The following is a 20,172-nucleotide window of genomic DNA, read 5'->3' as shown; positions in this document are numbered from 1 at the left end:
TTTGGGAGGAAGATGGAGTGAAAGGTTTTGAAACCTTTTTAGGAAAATGTTTGGAAGATGGTGGATTGGAAGCCTTTGGAAGCTTGAATGTCAACCTTGAAGTATTTTCAATATTCATGTCTTTCAAAAGAGACTTGGGAATCCATATAGCTTTTGATTTTCCTTTTAATGCTTTAGTATGTAATTCTTCAATAATGGATTTAGGAATGCATACTTTTTTTGATTTTTCAATAGTGGACCTTTGCAGTCTCTTTTGTGCATTCTCTTTCTTAGCATTCACATGTTGATTAGAGGAGACATTGTGAACTTTTATAGATGGACTCATGATTTTGTGTTTGAGTTGATCATCCAAAATTGCTTCCAAAAGACTTGGGATTTGTGGATGAAGAAGGTTGATATGATTGGTTTAGATGGAAAGCTTTATGTGAAGAGTTCAAGTGTGTGTATCTTCGTTGATCTTGAGGTAAAATAGATGAACTGGGTGATGAACTAGAACTGGAAAATGGAGATGGAGGAACATAAGGCCCAAATATGGAAAGGAGTTTTCAAGGCTTTATCTTAGATGGATAAGGATCAAGGATAGACGTAGGAGATGCAAATGGATAGTGAGAACGGGTATCAATATCTTTAGATCGAGCAACATGGTCAAGATCATCAATAGACTCATGAGTAGCTTTGATAGGAGCAACATTTTTAATGGGAGCACTTAAAGCTTGAGCATATGTTTGAAGTGGATGTTGAGAAGTGGAACAAGAGGGGAAACTTTGATATTGACATGTTTCTTTAGATAGCATATGCATCGAATCTTGAGCACCTTTGGCTTTAGTAGCATAGAAATTTTTTTCAGCCAAATGGCATTTAGCTTGGTTCTCTTTTAGAGGCAACCCTTTAGGATATGAATAGCTAGTGTGGAAAGCATTAGTTTCTTTGTTTGATGGAGGAATGTTGGGAAGCTTTGAAGCTTTAGGAGACATGTGAATGTTGGAAGAAGTAGAGGTATCAATAGAGCCACTACTAGACATAGGTTCATCAATATGATCTTGCTCAAGAGAAGTATCCTCATCACATGAGTCATTAGAGATATCAACAATCCCATCATTAATAAGTTCTTGGACTCTATGTAGTAACTCAATACAATTAGAGGTAGCATGCTCATTGGATTGATGATAAGTGCAATAAACATCCAAGAATGGGTTTCCATATGAGCTAGACTTAGGCAGCATGAGGGGCTCATTAGCAAGGAGTATTTGCAAGATGTTATAATAAGAATCTTCCAAGGGAGTAAAATTCCTCTCAAGAGTATCTCTAGAATCATTTTTTTATTTCTCAAGTGAATAACATGCATCTATGTCTTCATCATTGTCTTGGTCAAAGATAGGCTTGTCATGAAAGTTTGGAATAGGCTCAAAGGAGACATCATTTTCTTTCTCTCTAAAGAGGTATTTATATATAGTAGATGAACACAATTGATGTTTTGGAGTAAAGCATGTAGACCTAAAAGAAGATGATGCAGGAGAAGAGGGTGTATGCGCATGCAAAGGCCTTAGGAAGGACTCATGAGAGAATTCCCTTCGCTCATCTAGCATTTTCTCATACTAAGAGTATGTGCTCATTAGGTCCCTAGAGAGACTAGAGTAAATGAGGTTATTGATCTCTTCTAACTTGTTGCATTGAGTATATAGATATTGAAACTTCTTAGCAACAATAAGCAACTCAGGATCATCTACAGGTAGTTGTAGTCTAGTGTCAAAAGATTGGAAGCCCCTAGTGGTAGATAAAATATCAATTGTGACAAGGGCTAATAGGAGCTAATAGGGTGACACAAGATATCTTGATGTCCAAACTTGAAAAGGTAGAGTATTCGCTTGTCAAGTAGAGGTAGAAATGAGTGGTGACCTGTCAAGCAAAGTGTCCAAGCAACTTATGACACTAGCAACTCAAGTCAAGAGCAAGGCAAGAAGCCAAATAGCCAAGTAGGAAAATTGATAGATAAGTAAGGATAAGTGAACAACTATCCCAATCAAAGAGTGTAGATAAGAGATCAAGGTAACCGTTTCAGCCTAGATAAAGGTCCTAGTATACTGACATAGGCCAAGAAGGTGGAAAAGACTAAGAAAAGATAGACCAAAGAGCCATCTTAAGAAAGTTCAAGCACTAGAGACATAGCAAAGGAAATCCAAATGTTGAGACTCCCCCTAGTAAGCAATACAAACAAATATTTTGACTTCAAGTGTTTCAAGATGAAGTTCATCAATAGTTTTGAAAGACAAGCAGTATTCAACAAGTATTTGGTTTGAAAACAATAGGGAGTTTTTTCATTCCTTAGCTAATTCTCATAACAAACTTGATATGTTTGGCATTCTGATTCACCATAAAAGTGAAGATCATAGGCCTAATACCAAATTTGAATTTTGAATTAACCCTCTTAATTTATGATAGGTTTTGAAAATGAATGCCACAATTTAAATAAACAACAAAGGTTTAGGCTTACCTTGTTCGAAGCTAGCAAAGGCTAGGCGCATTTTTAAGGGTCTTCACCTTTTTTTTTGATATGTATGAAAACCTCTTGGAAACATCCCAAACTTGTAATAAAATATTCAAATTAGACTTCCATGATTTGGGTTGTAAATTTTATTTTATGAAAAATTATAAAATAATTACTAAAAAATAATTAATGATCATAAAAATCTGAAATTTCTATAGTAGGCTCCTAAAAGCATCCCAAACCTGAAAGACTGAAATTTTTATTCTAAGCTCTTGCAAGCATCCCAAACCTGCACAATAACATTTAGCTCAAAATTTATTGATTTGGAAGCTAAATGAATTTTTTTATTAAAAATAATAAATTAATTATTAAAAATACATTGTTGCTTTGAGAAATCTGAATTTTTTTTTACTGTAGTTTGAAGCTATTTTTCGGAACCTTCAATAAAAATTTCAAAGAAAAATTCATTGGTTTGCATCCCCAAATAATTCACATATGAAATATCATTAAAAACTTATATAAAATAGAGCTTTTATCAGAAAATTTTGAAACTTTGCATGTGATTTTTCCCTATCGTAGAGAACCTTCAATAAAAATTTTAGACCAAAATTCCTTGATTTGATCTATTTTTATGATTTTTATGAAAAAATCATTAAAATATTATAAAAGAGAATTTTGATCAATTTTTTTTAACTTTAGAACATAAGAAGGAAGAAGAAGAAGAATACGAATGAGATGAGGAAGAAGTTTCTCAAATGCTCATTCCATTGATGATGATCGTTGGATGTCTTTTTGAAGCATCTTCAAACCTACAAAAAACAAGATAATGAGGCTTTCAAGCCCCACGGTGGGCACCAGCCAAAAATGTGTGAATAAAAGTGGGTCACACTTCTATAGACCCTTATATCCAAGGTACTCTATGAATTAGAGAACTTAGATGGCAGCTTATAGCTTCCTATCCATGATGTGTGTTTTATACAAATATTGCTCTTAAATGAACCAAACACACAAATACATCACAATGTACACAATAAAATGGAAGATTCAAAGATGCAATGCAAGTAAACTATAAATGATTTGCAAGATGCAAGCAAGAATGAGAGATTACAAAAAAATCCCCTATTTAGATTAGGTTTGTTACTAGAATGAGAAGCAAGAAGCATGAGGAATGAAGACTAGAGGATAGTAATTTTCCACAAGCATAAGATCTTCAATCCTATAGCATAACAATAAGCAACATTCGATGTCCTTAAGAGAGGAAGAGCCTCCATTTTAAAGGAAAATGGATGGTTGCGATCAAATTCAAGGGTCTCATGATCAAGGGTGGAGATTCATGCAAAGATGAGTGGATGGGTCCATTTTTATTATTTAATTCAAAATGGAGGAGCATTTTTGAATATTAAAGTGAGCATTTTGAATATTAAAATGAACACTTTGATTAAAAAATATATGATGAATCCACTTTCAATATAAAATGAATATATGAACTCCACTTTGAATAAAATATTAATCTCCACCCATTGTGAATAAAATATTAATTTCCATCCACCATGAATAAGATATTCATTTTCTTAACCCCACTATGAATAAAATATTCATTTCTTTGAATCCAGTATGAATAAAATATTCATCTCCACCCATTGTGAATAAAATATTAATTTCCATCCAACATGAATAAGATATTCAATTCCTTAAACCCACATGATGACATAAAGAAATTGAAGTTTTATTAGCCCTTTTTGTGAACATTTGTCTATAACATGTTGAACTTTATCATCCTTTAGTAAAAAAGTTTAAACTTTTGATGTATAAAGTATGGACATAGGGCATAAAATGATAATCGGAATTATATTTAAAAAGGGGTTCATTTTGTGTTAAAAATCTTTCTTCATGAATGTTTGATGTGGGTAGATCTTCCTGCAGCTGAAGAGATTGCAAAAACTGTTAGTTGAATAATTAATGTCTTTTCTTTATAAACTAATAAATGAAAATAAATGTTTGCGGGAAGTCTTGTGTGTATTAAATGTTGATCGTAGGATACAAGCAGAGCAGAGTTAAACAAACTACAAAGGAATAGCGCTAAAGCATTGATGACATTAAGGAGAAGCATTATGACACCGTTGCAACTAGAAGACTTGGGGACAAAGTCAGAAGGGATCTGTTTTAATGAATAACCAAGTGGGACCTGATAAAGCGGCCGAGCAAGGAAGTAAGCATAAAAGCAATTAGTTAAACATGCAAAGCACGATACTTGGATTCCTGGAAAGCTGTTTGAAGATAGATAAATGAGCAAATCTAGCATTTGCTATGATCTCTATATTTGTGGGGAATTTAAGGGAGAATTAATGTCTTTCCAATTGTATATTTGCAGTCTTAAAGTTGTAACTAACTTTCCTTCATGAGGAATTCGTAGTTTTAGGAGTTTGTTGTTCTTCTCTATAAATAAGACCTCATTTGTATCTATGAGGTTAAGTACTGAATAGACAGACAGAGTTGATAAACATCTTACTATTTTTTCTAAGTTATTGTAATACTGCATATTTGATGAATACATGCCTTTGCTAAGTTTCTACACTTTTATCTAAGTTTGTCTTTCCTTCATTCTTCCATGGGGGCCCACGCGAAAGGTGGAGTTTTACTTTAGTAAGTAGAAGTTAGACTTAGTTTTCTAAGTTAGAGTTAAAACTGTTGTTCCTGCAGCCACTGGAAACAGAACCAGTCACTGTTCCTGCAGCAGCAGGTGCATAGGTATATGGCTAAATAATTAGAATTTCCTTCTAAGTATTTGATAGTCATCTTTCCTTTGGATAAACTAGATTTTCTTAATAGTTATTGCATTCAAACTAGTAGTGACTTTTAGTGAAAACTAGAGCATATACTTTGCAGACATCATCTCAAGTTCACGCTCCCGAATTGCCATTTAATGAAAATCAGCATAGTACTTTGGTGGTAAGGGATGTCCAATCCTGCAACTAAAAGGGTGTTATATTGATTAGACACCACAATGAATAAAATATTCATTTCCTTGAACCCACTATGAATAAAATATTCACAATGGAATAAAGATCCCATTTTGAATATAAAATTCATTTTTGGAGATAAATGTCAATTTTCAATTTATTTGAAATGAATATTCATGTGTATTTTACAAAAGGGGTTCAAATTTGAATTTTAATAAGAATGTCTAACATTTGAATAAATTCAAATGTCTAACATCTTATAGAAATGAATAAATGATTAAGGACCATAAGCTAGATGAAATTCTATGATTATATGAATTTTCTTAAGTTGATCAATAGAAGCAATGGTTAAGCAATTTGATATTATAGGGCCAATTTTAGTTGATTACAGATATAAGGAAAGGACATTTTCCTTTATCATGGAAGTGAATATGTAAGAATGCAAGTGATTGTAACTATGTAAGATTGGAATGAGAAGTTGAGCATAGTAGAGTGGAAGTGAAGGAAACTTCATTGTCAAGGTTTTATTGTGTGATCTGAGGTTTGGCATTTGGATTTGAAGTCAGTCACCTGGTCTACAAGGTCTGACAGTGATTGGTTTGGTTAACCGAACAAGGAAAGAGGAACATAATAGTAAATTACTTGCTTGAGCAGTGAGCTCTTCTTGTAGTTGAAATTGCATGTTTGGGCAGTGGGCTCTTCTTGCATACATTGTATTACAACTCCTAACAGGGTTGGAATCTCCTAATAGGGATCTAAAATCTCCTAACAGGGACTCATATGTAGCAAATGTTTTAATAGACTCCTAACAGGGTCCATCCTCTAACAAGGAATATTTATATTAGTATATCATCTTGTGGGTATCATTCTCATCGGGGTTTTCCCTTTGATCAAGGATTTCCCTAGTTAATATATCTAGTGTAATTGTCTATGTGCATCTTATTATAGTTGTTGTTTACTTTGGTTGAATGGTTAAGTTTGTTTAAAGAAGATAAATATTTTAATTGTTGGATAACTGATTCACCCACTCCCCCCAATTATCTTGATGGACTATTGTTTCTAACAATTGGTATCAGACCATCAAGTCCTTGAAGATAAAGTTTAACAATTTTGGGAGAGTCGTGACAAGCATGTTCAGAAAAGATAGTCTGAAGTTCAATGGAACAAATTACAATAGCTAGAAGGAAAAGATGAAGACACATCTATTATATATGGGTCTAGGATATTGGATCTTGACAAAATCAGCAAAGACAATCATTGTTGAAAAGGATTTAGAAACTTGTACCAAGGAAGAAAGAGATATTTTTATGTGCGACATGAGAGCAAGAGAAGCACTATTGACTACACTTCTTGAAATTGAATAAAATCAAGTAAAGTCACTTGTTACTTCACATTTCATTTGGAAAGCTTCAAAAACTAGTTTTGAAGGCAATGAACATTCTAAGAAGTTGAGGATACAAAGTTGGATTTGTGCATTTCAAGATGCCAAAATGTTGGAAGATGAATCTACAAGAACATATGTAGGTAGGATATCAGAAATTGTTGCAGGTATTAAATCTTAAGGAGGAACCTATTGGTGTTTGAAAATGTTGTAGGTTTCCAACTACCCTGATGAGAATATGACATATCTAGGGGCAGCTAACTCCCATCTTCAACACATCATTTTAGACACTAGGCCAACTATAAGGCTTGACCCTTCTTCACTTCAAGCTCTCCAAGACTTAGGTGGGTGGACCTTGAGGTTCTAATGTATGGTACCAATGCAATTTAAACATAGATCTGAACCTATTTACTACAAATGAAAACCCTTATGTCTCCTAATGACTTATGTAGTAACAAAGAAGTGCAGTAGCAAATTACAAGTCTATGGAATGCACAAGCTAAGTGAGGGTTAAACTGTTCTAGCTCTTCAACATAACATGTAAAGATGATTTGAATTCTATTCGATTTTATGTGGGTGGGGAAAGTGGATGAAAACCATGTATGAACAACAAACTTATGATCTTGTAATAGATCAATGCCTCATCCATTAGGCAATTCATGAATCTCCCTCATGCATTTTGGATACCTTAGACACATCATATGCCAAGACTCTAGATCTATCCATTTACTTTATAAATTGGATATCCATGTTTGATCTAAACCTCATTCTTACCTGATATTCTCCTCAATAAACCTGCAACCCTGTTGAATCTCTAAAGCATTTACATAATTCCTTGAATTACAAGCAACATACAGCCTTAAGGGACTACAATTATGATCTGGACACTTTGTTCCAAGACCATAAAACATCACAGCTCAATTGAGAAAGGAGACAAGATTTAAATTGAAATTAGACACTTGTTGTTCCTTGTATTGATTTCCTTGAAATAATACATAAAAATGCATGAAATTAACTCATAAAGAACCTAATAAACCAGACTATACAATGAACAAATGCTATCATACAAGAGAGAAAATGGCGGGAATGAGAAACTGATGAGATGGGAAGGGGGTGTCATAGCCAAAGCAAGGCTTCATGGTCTAGAACCAACATATCCCAGATCTTCCATTCAAACTTTATCAATTCCAGGGCCAGTTCTTCTAAATGTCTTCATTCCAGAGAAACTTTCCAAAATTTGAACCCTTACAAAAGAGAAGAAGAAAGCATAAATATCAAGAGGGCAATTCCCAAATTGAATTTGTAACTAACATGTGTCCCCTCAGAATTCCTTCCCAAGAATCTGAAAAAGCCTCTCTCTACCTTCTCTCTATAACTACAAGAATCAAAATCCTCATCATTTGGCCTCTACAAGGCATAACTATTTGAGATATTTAATTCACCATCATAACTGATTTTGATGTCAAAGTGAACTCATGATAAAAAGTGAAAATCAGTTCAATATAACCTCCAGAATGCAAAAAAAACTACTTAGAGTTGATTTTCTCCACATTCAGACCCCAACTAGCCTTTAAAACTACCCTCTAACCAATTCTGATGTTGAATGGTGAAAATTGCTCATTCTATTGAGAATGCCCTAGGAATCACAAATTGACTTATATCACAAACCAGTGAACATCTATGTAAAAGCCAACTTTAGATTTGGAAAATTCATCTTGTTTTGGTTCCGATGGTATATTGGAGCACCCATTTCGGTTAAAAATAACCCCAGATATGCCCTTTTGAAGTTTCAGGCCTCTATTCATGGCTTCCATAACATTTATTTTGCAAAAATTTAAACTTTTCCAAAGTTTAAACTATATTATAACCTCCAATTTTATTTAAAACCTAACTGCACATGATTCTAGGGAACACATTCAAAAATATCACAAAACAAAACATTTAATTTTTTGCCCTTATCTTCCATTTTGGGTCAACTTTGTTTGACCAAGTTGCCACATGTCATTACATGATTGGCTCGTTGCTGCTTCATCATCAATCCCTGCCAACTGGGTGCCATATCATACTTGCTATGTCGCTATGCTTAACCGGTGAGCAACTTCAGTTAGCAACATAGCGAATGCCACACGGTCATCTGCGTGTCACGATCTCAACACTCGAATTCCACATCAGCATCTTTTCCATAGTCTACTCACCAAATGTCCTCCCCTAATCTATTCTTGGGCTGCCACTTGTCGTTCAATAACTCATTGACACTGCCACATCATCGCCACATGGGACCCATCACTGTCTTGCCAGATTTTTAGGTTTTCCAGTGATTTTCTATGTTGCTACTGGAAAACCTTGGATTTTTTCAGCTAGCGACTTGGTGAATTGCCAAATTTTGGACTTTTCCAGTGACTGAGCTTTCCATGTTCATGTCATCTCTTCTCCTAGGCGAATATTCCTTCAAAATTTATTTGGTGTTGTCTCTAGCTAGTCAGAATGGTGGGTCCCCACACAATGAGTTATCCTTCAAAATGTGTTATCTCTTTAAGATATATTACATTGTGCAATGAGGGGTATTTAAATGTCATAAAACATCCTCGCATCGGCAATATGGGACTAAATTTTTCCTCTTGTTGTCTGCTTTGCTCTCACAACGCTTCAAACTTTAACATCGCCTTACTGCAACCTCAGGGAAAGTGAATCCCACTCATTTTCATTGAACGTATAACCTTGCAAGGCTTCGAGAGCAGTTGTTGCACAACTGGCACTAATAAAATCTACAAAACATAAAACATAAAACCAGAGGCTCCCTATGCCACAATCAACACTAGGAACTTTTGGAGGGGCAAATTTTGTGTACTACGATCATCCACTAGCTAAATGCATCCAACAACTGGTTATCTACTCCTTTCTTTGCATGTAGATTTTTCTATGGCATGCTTTTTAACAACTGCATGGGCTTTACCATTTATAAGTTGCGGCCTTATGTGTTGCTTTTGCATCGGTCATCGGCTCTTTTTGTACCAGCATTGATTCTTCTATTTTCTTTGGCAATTCCTTCATTGCTCAGGGTCTTCTCAAAAGTTGACTCCCCTATGTGTGAATTCTCCTTTTTCTGTAGGATCTTTCTCATGACATGGGCATTTTTTGCCTTTGACCAGCTGCTTCCATGCTTTCAATGCGTGGAGCTTTCTTTGCTCAGGATTGCTTTATAACTTGACTGCCTTGCTTCCTCCAACGAATGTGTGGATCTCTGCTTTACCTCAATGCATTGACCATTGGTTTACTATTGAAGTCGCTCCCTCATCTCAGCCGGCTACTTCCTTTGTTGCCTTGTGCTTTGTCTTTCGTAGTCATGTGCTCCCTTTGAATTTGTGTGAGCTTCCCTCCTTAGGTGTTTTGAAAAACTCATCCTCATCTAGTTGAGTTAGAGAAGTATCAAAAAAATGATCAGGAATAGAGTTGTGAGATGATAACTTTAATTTTTCTCAAACATTTCAAAAAATGAGCTTGAAAACTGGCTAGTTCTGCTATTAATCTTGTTAGAATCTAATTTGTCAATATTCTCTTCAATTAGATATGTAAATTGCATATAGGTCTTTCCTCCTATTCCTAATGCCTGGTCAACATTGCTCCAAGTGACAAGATACAAGCTTGCTTTTTGGAAGGTCCAACAAACCTTGAATCAAAAGAAGCCTTTGCTCTTGAAGGTTCCCAAAAACAATCCATAAGAATTGCCAAAGATTTCATCTGAAAAGCATTTGTCTATTTCACAAACTTATCTAAAAAAGATGATATATTTGGCCTACTACCTACCTCCATTGACATTGTTGCATGAGATTCTAGCCCATGGCCATTGGAAATAGCTTCCTTCTTCCAAAAGCCCACTTTTCTCTCAATAGGAAAACAAGCTTCTTCTAAAAAATGATGACAAGATTGAGGATGTCTAAATTGGAGGAGAACTCTTAGGTTCCATGATCTCCTTTGCAACTGAACTCTTCATTAAAACACTAATGCATCCATCATCAAAAGGCATTCCGTAAATCTACACATAATCTACCTTTAATAGCAAGGGCAATTACTACTTTATAATTTCTTAGCTCATGCTCTACATTCTCAAAATTTGGGATTTCATATCCCCATGTTTTTTTCATAAATCATTTTCACTTTATAACTCAAGGTGCCTTTAAGATCCTGAGACATCCAGTCAGTCTGAAGCAGTCAGTCGAACTCCAAAATGGGTCTAGCTAAAAAAAATTCCGTTCTCAAACAACTGAATCTTCAAACTGGCCCATTTACCTTTCAATATTCACTGGAATTAATTTCGAGCATTAATTTATAATTAAAATCTCATTGTATCATTTTCTACAAACTGTCAAATTGGTGTCAGGAGGTCCTTTAACTGGCTTTGAAAACTGACCCAAACACCTAACTGGGCTCTCGAATCTAACCCATTGATTCTCTCTTCCTCATACTCTTACCCCATCAAATCTTGTCTCATGACGAATTTGGGGTCAAAAGATATTCGTTGTCAAAGTTGACATCTTGGAATTACCTACAAGTTAACAAGTCAGAAACCAATAAATTGGGTTCAGAATTGACCTTGAAAATTGGGCAAATGGACGCTTGGGAAAATGAAACTTGGGGTGTTGGTTCACTGTCATGAGAAGAGTATAAATTTGCAATTTGGGCTCATGACGAATAACTGGGTGGAAATGGCGAGTGGTCAAAGTAGGCTACTTGGATTTTGCAGATTGAAACAATGGCAGAAAAGTGATTTTTGCAAATGGAATTGACCTAGAAAAGTGTGCAAATGGATTCGTCAAGACTAAAAAACTAGCACACTTAAAGCATTTTTAGAGTAAAATGCAGTGGTGCAATCCATTCAATCTCACCTATCACAGGTTTTAAGATATGACATCGCAAACAAGGGTTCCAATGAATCTGCTTTCCTTGACACCAGTAAAACTTTAAAAATTGCATTTGGAATCGCGTTTGAAAATTGATCAAACATATTCATCATAAGCTTAAACTTGAATCATAACAAGTCTCTAACTTCTACAATGCAACACAAAAGAAATTCTAACATTTCGGTCAACTACGTCAAAACTATAGCACGTCAAACGGGGCTTCCCAAAAATGTGAACAACTACACAAATGCATAGAACAGTAAATGACCAACTTTGAGGGATTCAAAACCTAGTCAAATAAATTCAAAATGACTCTAAATCTGAAACATAAGCTCTCAGCTATGGACACTAAATACTCCCAAAGTGACAAGTCATGAAAATTTTCTGGGTGTGAGATACTTAGATGCAAACATAGCCTCCTATCACTATTTGACACGGGTGAAAATGCAAATTTGAAATGTGCCCGAAATGGGACTTCACGAAACTGCTCAAAATGTCAATTTAGCTTCATGAAACAAGTGGATAGGCTGAATGGAAGGTGTTAGAAATATTAAACACCTCATGGGGCTCAAAGGTATAGTCGGGTACACATGCATCAAAAAGCATTTATGGGGCTTGAATTTCTCAATGGTACTCAAAATTGACTATGTAATTTTTAGTCCCAATAGAACCAAAGAAAATAATGAGGTGAAATGGAAGATATTGAAGAGATTAACACCACCATTTAAGCCAAAAATTCAAATGATATAGTTTTTGATATCTTGTGCCAAAGATTTCACAAAGGAGACATTGCTTGGAAGGCTTGAAGCAATTGAGAATGAGCTTAGACAGTCTAGAGAATTGACCGAAACTAAAATAGCATTCAATGCCTTGAATATTTGACTTGTTCTATTGAGGAGCACAAGTGTTAGAGGAGATTATGCTAGTAATAGCAGATCGGATGAGGACAGAAAGATTGAAGAAGGAATAGCCCTTTTGCTAAGAAGAGAAAAAAGGTGGTAAGAAAATCTTTAAAGTTGGACTTGTGATGAATATGGTTATTATGCATCTAAGTGTCCTAAAAGAGAGAAAAAATATAGAGGTAACTTCAAACCTAGAAAAGATAGAGAATGTTTGTATGAAAATGAAGAAGATGATGTTGACGAACAAGTAGTAAGTGCTAATGATGATGAAATTGGATTTGTAACTATTAATGAAGAAAGTCCAGATAAAATGGCTATGGTATCACAAGTTGAAAAGAAATTTGATTGGATAATTGACAGTGGTTGTTCACATCATATGACTGGTGATATCAACAAATTTGTTAACTTCAAAAGTCATGATGGAGCCATTGTCAGAGTTCAAAATAATGAAGCATGCCAAGTTAAAGTTATTGGATCGATAACTCTTGATGGTAAGACTAACACTAAGGATGTATATTTTGTTGATGGTTTGAAGCATAATCTTTTGAGTGTTGGACAACTAATGGACAAAGGTTATCAACTACAGTTCATAGAGAAGACATGCATGATTAGAGACAAATATGGAAAGGTAATTGGAACAAGAACCAGATCTAGAGGTAATGTATTTCATTTGAATCCTATTGAAATGACATGTTTGGTTGCTAAGGTAGATGACAGTTGGCTATGATATAAGAGATTTTGTCATATAAACTTTGGCAGCATTGTGAAAACTAGTAGTATGTTTGCAATTAGAGATTTGCCTAAGATTATAAAGCCTGCTAACACAATTTGCAAGGAGTGTATTTTGGCAAAGCATAACAGAACTTCTTTTCTCTACAAGAAGTTTACTACTATAGAAAAATTGGAGATTGTACATATAGATCTCAAGGGTCCTACAAAGACTAAAGGATCCTATGGTGAAAGGTATTTCATGATTCTAGTTTATGACTTTTCTAGAATGATGTGGGTTACATTCCTTAAAGAGAAATCTAAGACATTTGATAAGTTCAAGATATTCAAGAATAGAGTTGAGAATGAATCTGGTATGAAGATTAAATGTTTAAAATCAGATAGAGGAGGGTAATTTACTTCAAATGAGTTTAACATGTTTTGTGAAAAAAATGGAATCAAAAGATAGTTATCAGCTCTGAGAACCCTTGAACAGAATGGCATTGTAGAGAGAAGGAACAGGTCAGTTATAGAAGTAGCAAGAGCTATGTTAGTTGAGAATGATGTATCCAAGATGTTTTGGAGAGAAGGTGTGAATACAATAGTCTACACTATGAACAGAGTACAAGTTAGGAAAGACGCAAACAAGACCCCTTATGAACTATGGTTTGGTCACTCACCTACAGTAAAGTATTTCAAAAATTTTGGTAGTAAGTATTATATCAAAAGAGATAATGATATTGGTAAGTTTGATGCTAGAAATGATGAAGGTATGTTTCTTCATTATTCATTGAAAAGCAAGGCTTATAGATGTTATAATCTGAGAACTAAGACTATTATGGAAAGTGTAAATGTGAGAATTGATGAGAAATTCAGGATACAAGAAAGAATAGTTAATTACAATTCAAATGATGATGTTTTTACTAAACAAAGGAATGATGAAGTATTCCTTAATAATAACAATTATTTGTAGAATGAAGGAGATCCAAGGTAGGAACAAAGTTCAGAACCTTCAGCAAAGCTAAGAGTTGAGATAGCAACTCCTACTTCAGGAAAGAATATGATAAAGAATCACCCATCCAAGTAGATCATCAGAAGCAGAGATAAAGGAATGATGACAAGAAGTAGAGTCAATAAAGAACTATGTTTGATATCTCAAGTTGAACCTAAGAATGCACATGAAGCATGTAAAGATGATCATTGGAAATAAGCTACGAAAGAGGAATTGGATTAGATAGTAAAGAATGAGACATGGGAATTGGTCCTCAGACCATTAGACAAGAATGTGATAGGAACTAAATGGGTATTCAGGAAAAAGATGAATGAACAAGGAGAAGTTGTAAGGAACAAGGCAAGATTGGTATGTAAAGGTTACTCGCAGCAAGAAGGAATAGACTATGATGAGACCTATGCTCCAGTGGCAAGAATAGAAGCAGTAAGGTTATTCTTAGCATATGCAGCATATAAGACATTCCGAGTATATCAAATGGATGTCAAGTCAGCATTTATGAATGGAGAACTTGAAGAAGTGTACATAGAATAGCCTAGAGGTTATCCTTTGACAGATGACAAGGACATAGTATGCAGATTAAAGAAAGCATTGTATGGCTTGAAGCAAGCACCCAAAACTTGGTATGCAAGGTTGGACAAGCATTTGACAAAGCTTGGATATAGAAAAGGTATGGCAGATAGTAATCAATATTGGAAAGAAATTGATGATGGATTGATGATTTTGGTAATATTTTTTGACAATACCATAGTTGGAGGAAATGATGATGAAAGTGAAAAGTTTGTAGATAAAATGAAAAAAGAATTTGAGATGAACATGATAGCAGAGATGAAATATTTTCTAGGATTATAATTTGTGCAGGATAAAGAAGGAATCTTTATTTCTCAGACTAAGTATTTGAAAGAATTACTGAAAAGGTTTGGTTTAGAAACATGTAAACCCATTGGAACACCTATGGTAACTGGACACAAGTTATCTACAAAGGATGAGACACCTACTATTGAGCAGAAGTAGTATAGATCTATGATCGAAGGATTGCAATATCTGACTCACACAAGGCTAGATATAGAAAATGTAGTTGGAATTGTTGCAATATTTCAAGCTGATCCAAGAGAAGCACATTATGCAACAGTCAAAAGAATATTTAGATACCTGAAAGGAACACCAAAGTTCAAATTGTGGTATGATAAGTCTAATGATTTTACTCTAAGTGCTTGTACTGATGTTGATTGGGCAGGTAGTATGGATGACAAAAAGAGCACCAGTGGTGGAGCCTTCTTTCTTGGAGGAAGATTAGTTTCTTGCTTGAGTAAGAAGTAGGATTGTACCTCACAAAGTATAGTAGAAGAAAAATATGTTGCAGTATCAAACAATTGTAATCAAGTTATTTGGATGAAGTAGATGCTGAAGGATATAAGGATAAAATTCAGTGAACTTGTTGTCATACATTGTGATAACACAAGCACAATAAATATCTCTAAGAATCCAATGTTGCATTCTAAAACCAAGCATATTTCTATCAAGTATCACATGTTGAGAGAGAAAGTTGCAGAAAAGGAAATTAGATTGGAGTATGTGAGCACTAAAGAGTAGATTGCAGATATATTCACTAAGCCTCTTCCCAAAGAGTTTTTTGAGTATTTGTGAAGTATGTTAGGGGTTATGCCACTTCCTACATCAAAGTAGATGATTCAAGAGTGCATCAGTCCAATGTAATAGATAAGATAAGAAAAGATAATATTATTAATGTCCAGCAAAAGACCACAATGAGGGTCTATGGGACTGGAAGCTTACAACAAGAATATAGCAGACAAATAGAGCACCAAACGGTGACCACAAAAGAACAAGTACAACAAAAGAAGAAGAAAAGGAAAGTATGAGACATCATGGAAAAGATTAGGAATTTTTCCTCATAGGGAAAAAGTCTAGTAGTGATTGATAAGTGCAGCTACTAGAGGCCCTGTGATGAAGCTGAGTGCTATGAGAGGAGTGTCGCTGGCGAAGAGGTCCCCTGCAGGGTCTCATAGATCTAGAATAACCCATATTAGGGAAACTATATGGATGCTTCACACCCCAAGTCAAAATTAAGTGTGAGATGAAGATCGTAATAAGATGTGTTTGGGCTTGACTCCTAGGAAATAAAAGCTATAAAGTATGATCACAAAGTTGCAAGGACCCATAGAGATAGAGCACAATGCAATGCTAATCGATGTACCTAAAAAAATTTGAGAGGGATCTACAATCTCTAAAAGGACAATAAAATCTCCCTCTAATATCATAGTATATGGGGCATCTAAAAAGAAAATGAATCTCAAATTCTGCATCGGCTAAGGTACAAAGTGTGCACACCTAATCTTCTCTAGCAATATGGTGATCAACCTAGATCTAGAGTCGATGTGAGCCCACCCTGAAGGAGCCAAGGGAGATATGCAAAGCATGTGTCCAATATCTGTGTAAGTACTCAAGGTGAACAATAATCTCGTCTTGAATATCTAAGAAGTGCTCAGCGTAGAAAGCCATCCTCGGAAGTAGTCCCCCTAGAGGATCCACCTAGGTCGGTATGATATACTGCCTATAGATGTCAAGTCGTACATGCTTGTTCAACTCCTATTGAGAGGCGAGTAGATGAGTAGGAGTGTCTAATGAGAACTAGTATGGAGGGAGATGGTTGATATTGATCCCAACTAAAGTCAGCAGGATAGTAGCCTGAGCATACCAATAGTGGGCTCTAGTAATTGGATCAAAGTTTGCAATAGCAACTGAGGAGCAGTAAGTTAAGTAAGGGTATCTGTGTTGTCCTTTAACCGAATCTGCAAAACCACAAAGATGGTGGAGAAACCATATCAGGTCAAAAATGGTTGCAAGCTTGAATGGGTGAGCTCCAAACATAGCCAAAATAATATTATGGGGGGGAGATCTAAGACATCTGATAATATGATGGAGGAGAAAAGTTAAGGTATGCTCGATCATGGCCCAATCTAAGTCTAAAAGGGAAGACCCCAAACCACTGCACCATAGAGCATTTTGGGTCTTACTAAGGAATCCAGAAGGGATAGCTTAGATGATGTGTCCTGAAAGTGGTGTCTGAAACACTGTCTCTCAAGCATAGTAAGGGAACCCAACCCTTTACTGATATGAGGCTAAATGGTTGATCTCAAGCTGAAATGAAATTTAAAAAACTTAACCCCAAGGTATGTGCAAGATGATGTAATCTTAACTTCCTAACCCTGGAAGTGAAAATGGAGATGTGAGGTCTTCAAACCATTGAAGACCATGACATGAGTCTTCTCAAGGTTCACAACAAGTCGTCTCATGTCACAAAAAGATGCAAGTCTATCCAAAATCCTCTAAAGACCCTCAAGAGAAGAAGCAAGAAGAACCAAATCATTAGCAAAGAGAACGATGGAGATCAATACCTGGTGTAGATGACAACCATCACCTAGAAGTGAGGAGGAGTCACTGAGAAAAGCCTTGAGTTCATCAATGTCAAATCTCAAACAAGGTGGTTGAGAGAGGTCAGCCTTGCATCACCCCAATGGTGCTCTGGATAAGGTCGGAGAGGCCCTCTGTGGTCTTGAGTCTACTAATCACTATCTCATATAACCTCATGATAGTCGTCAATAAGATCTCAGAAATACCAATATCTCTCAATCTCTGAAAAAGGGCCGCTTTTGGGATGGAATCAAAAGCCTTACAAAAATCCACAAAACAATAGTAGACTTTCTTCAAGTGGTGTCGAGCCTCCTCAAAAATATCCCGTAGTGTAAAGATATGATCCATGGTCTAGTAGTCTGCCCTAAATCCTGCTTGACCCTTAGCCCTATAATTCCTCCTATTGAGCTCACTGGATAAAATAGTATTGAATGTTGTAGCATAAATTTTGACAAATGTATGCCCAATCATGATGGTCCTATAGTTTCCAGGATCGAAGCTTAGCCTTTACTTATGAATCGAGTGAATAATGTGCCTTGACCAAGAGTCCAAAAAACCAAAACAAATCGCTCTATTAAAGAATGTAGAGAGATAAGGGCCTAAGATCATGGTGCCGAGATTGAAGAGCTTAGCCTGAAAACCCTCATCATCAACCGCCCTATCGCATCTCATAAGTTTGATGGCCTCGTAAATGCTAGAGGTGGAGAATAAGTGACAATGGGGGAGTGAATTGGGAAGGGGAGCATACCGACCCGAGATATCATACAATGTGGAGACATAAGAGGCAAGGAGGCAAAGATCAAGGGTGCACTAGGGTTGGCTATGCCATTGGAACATGATGCACCAAAACAACTTGGGATAATGAATAAGTGTGTCACGAAGGGATCTGCCCTGTGAAGCAATAAATAAGAGCAACATTGTTTGTCTGGACTAAATGCTAACGCTTCCTGTATGGGGGAGTATCTGTAATGGAAAAAGTCATCTAGGAGTCTTGTTGGATGTTTCTTTAAATAGTATCTTTGGACACTTGAGCTAGTAAGAATCAATTGGTGTAGAGTTTGATGGTTGCTAAAACATTTGACATTGATGTCAAAGGGAGAGAAGTATGGCATGAAAAACATCATGGGGGAGAAGCAAAAACATCATGAGGAAAAAGATCATGGGGAGAAGCAAAGAAAAGCAAGAACAAGTATAGCATGTTCAAGAGAAGTACATGATAAAATGTCTATTTGATGGAAAAAACATTGAGGTATATTAATGGGGGGGAATAATTCATGAAGAGGATTTGATGAGAAGATTAACAGTCTTTTGTTGGTATTCTTGGAACCAGATATTTTCATCTATGTTGCCATCAATGCCAAAGGGGGATATTTTTGGAAGCATAAATGCTAATGATATTCCTATGGAGGAGTATTGTAGATATGTTACTATGATGATATGTTACATTCATGACTGTGTTTTTCATTGATGTCAACATAATAGTTCTTTGTGGTATCTAATAGAAGAACAACAGTAAGATCAAGTTGGTACGGATGGCTAGTTCAGAATTCTCACTATCTGAGGTTATGAGAGATACTTCTAAGTATCTAGTATATGTAGTTAACATTGGATGAAGAAATGTTAAGTCTAGAAGAAGTTATGTAAGTTTTGGTGATGAATGTTCTGACATAGAGTTTACAGAGCCATGTTTTGGTAAACTTGTTATATCTCTTAGCAGAATTGTTATTCTGAGAATCAAGGTTGAGGATGTAAAGAAGACATTTTGGTGATGATGTGGCTAAGTTCACTCATCATAATATTACATGTACAGAAAAATATGGAAGTTGCAAGGCAGAAGATTAATGATACCACTAAGTGTAACATGTTCTTAATGTGGTCCTATAATAATTAATTGAGAAGGTTCAATAGCTGACTCGGGAAAAAATTTTATGGATTTGATATAAAGGAAGGACATATTCCTTTATCATGGAAGTGAATATGTAGGAATTTGAAGTGATTGTAAGCAACAGTAAGATCAAAATGTGAAGTGAGTAGAGTAGAGCGAAAGTGAAGGAAACTTCATTGCCAAGATTTTATTATGTGATCTGAGGTTTGGTATTTAGATCTGAGGTTCGTGACCTGGTCTACAAGGTCTAATAGTGATTGGTTTGGTTGACAGAACAAGGAAAGAGTAACATAATAGTAAATTACTTGCTTGAGCCGTGAGCTCTTCTTGTAGTTGAAATTGCATGTTTGGGTAATGGGCTCTTCTTGCATACATTGTATTACAACTCCTAACAGGGTTAGAATCTCCTAACAGGGATTCAAAGTCTCCTAACAAGGACTCATATGTACTAAATATTATAATAGACTCCTAATAGGGTCCATCCTCTAACAAGGAATGTTTATATTAGTACA

At 35.6% G+C, this 20,172-nt stretch overlaps 1 protein-coding gene across 2 annotated transcripts in view; it reads right to left on the bottom strand.

The window, feature by feature from the left end:
* Positions 1-20,172, bottom strand: part of LOC149570912 (uncharacterized) — a 138,788-nt gene that overhangs the window by 73,585 nt on the left and 45,031 nt on the right. The window contains exons 4-5 of one of the 2 annotated variants that reach the window (XM_089812472.1): positions 2,728-2,774; positions 2,492-2,582 (exon numbers count right to left, since the gene is read on the bottom strand). Coding sequence is in view for 1 of the 2 variants with exons in the window: in XM_089812474.1 (XP_089668600.1) it covers positions 2,728-2,774 (47 nt within the window). In the remaining variant the exon portion in view is untranslated. The remainder of the gene's footprint in view (positions 1-2,491; positions 2,583-2,727; positions 2,775-20,172) is intronic. The other variant, XM_089812474.1, reaches the window with a different exon arrangement.

This window comes from Cupressus sempervirens, chromosome 2 (genome assembly GCF_028749045.1).
Source record: "Cupressus sempervirens isolate cs-2001-9-10 chromosome 2, ASM2874904v1, whole genome shotgun sequence".
In the NCBI taxonomy this organism is placed as follows: Eukaryota; Viridiplantae; Streptophyta; class Pinopsida; order Cupressales; family Cupressaceae; genus Cupressus; species Cupressus sempervirens.
The sequence above is the reverse complement of the archived record's forward strand: the minus strand, read 5'-3'. Positions and strand labels throughout refer to the sequence as shown.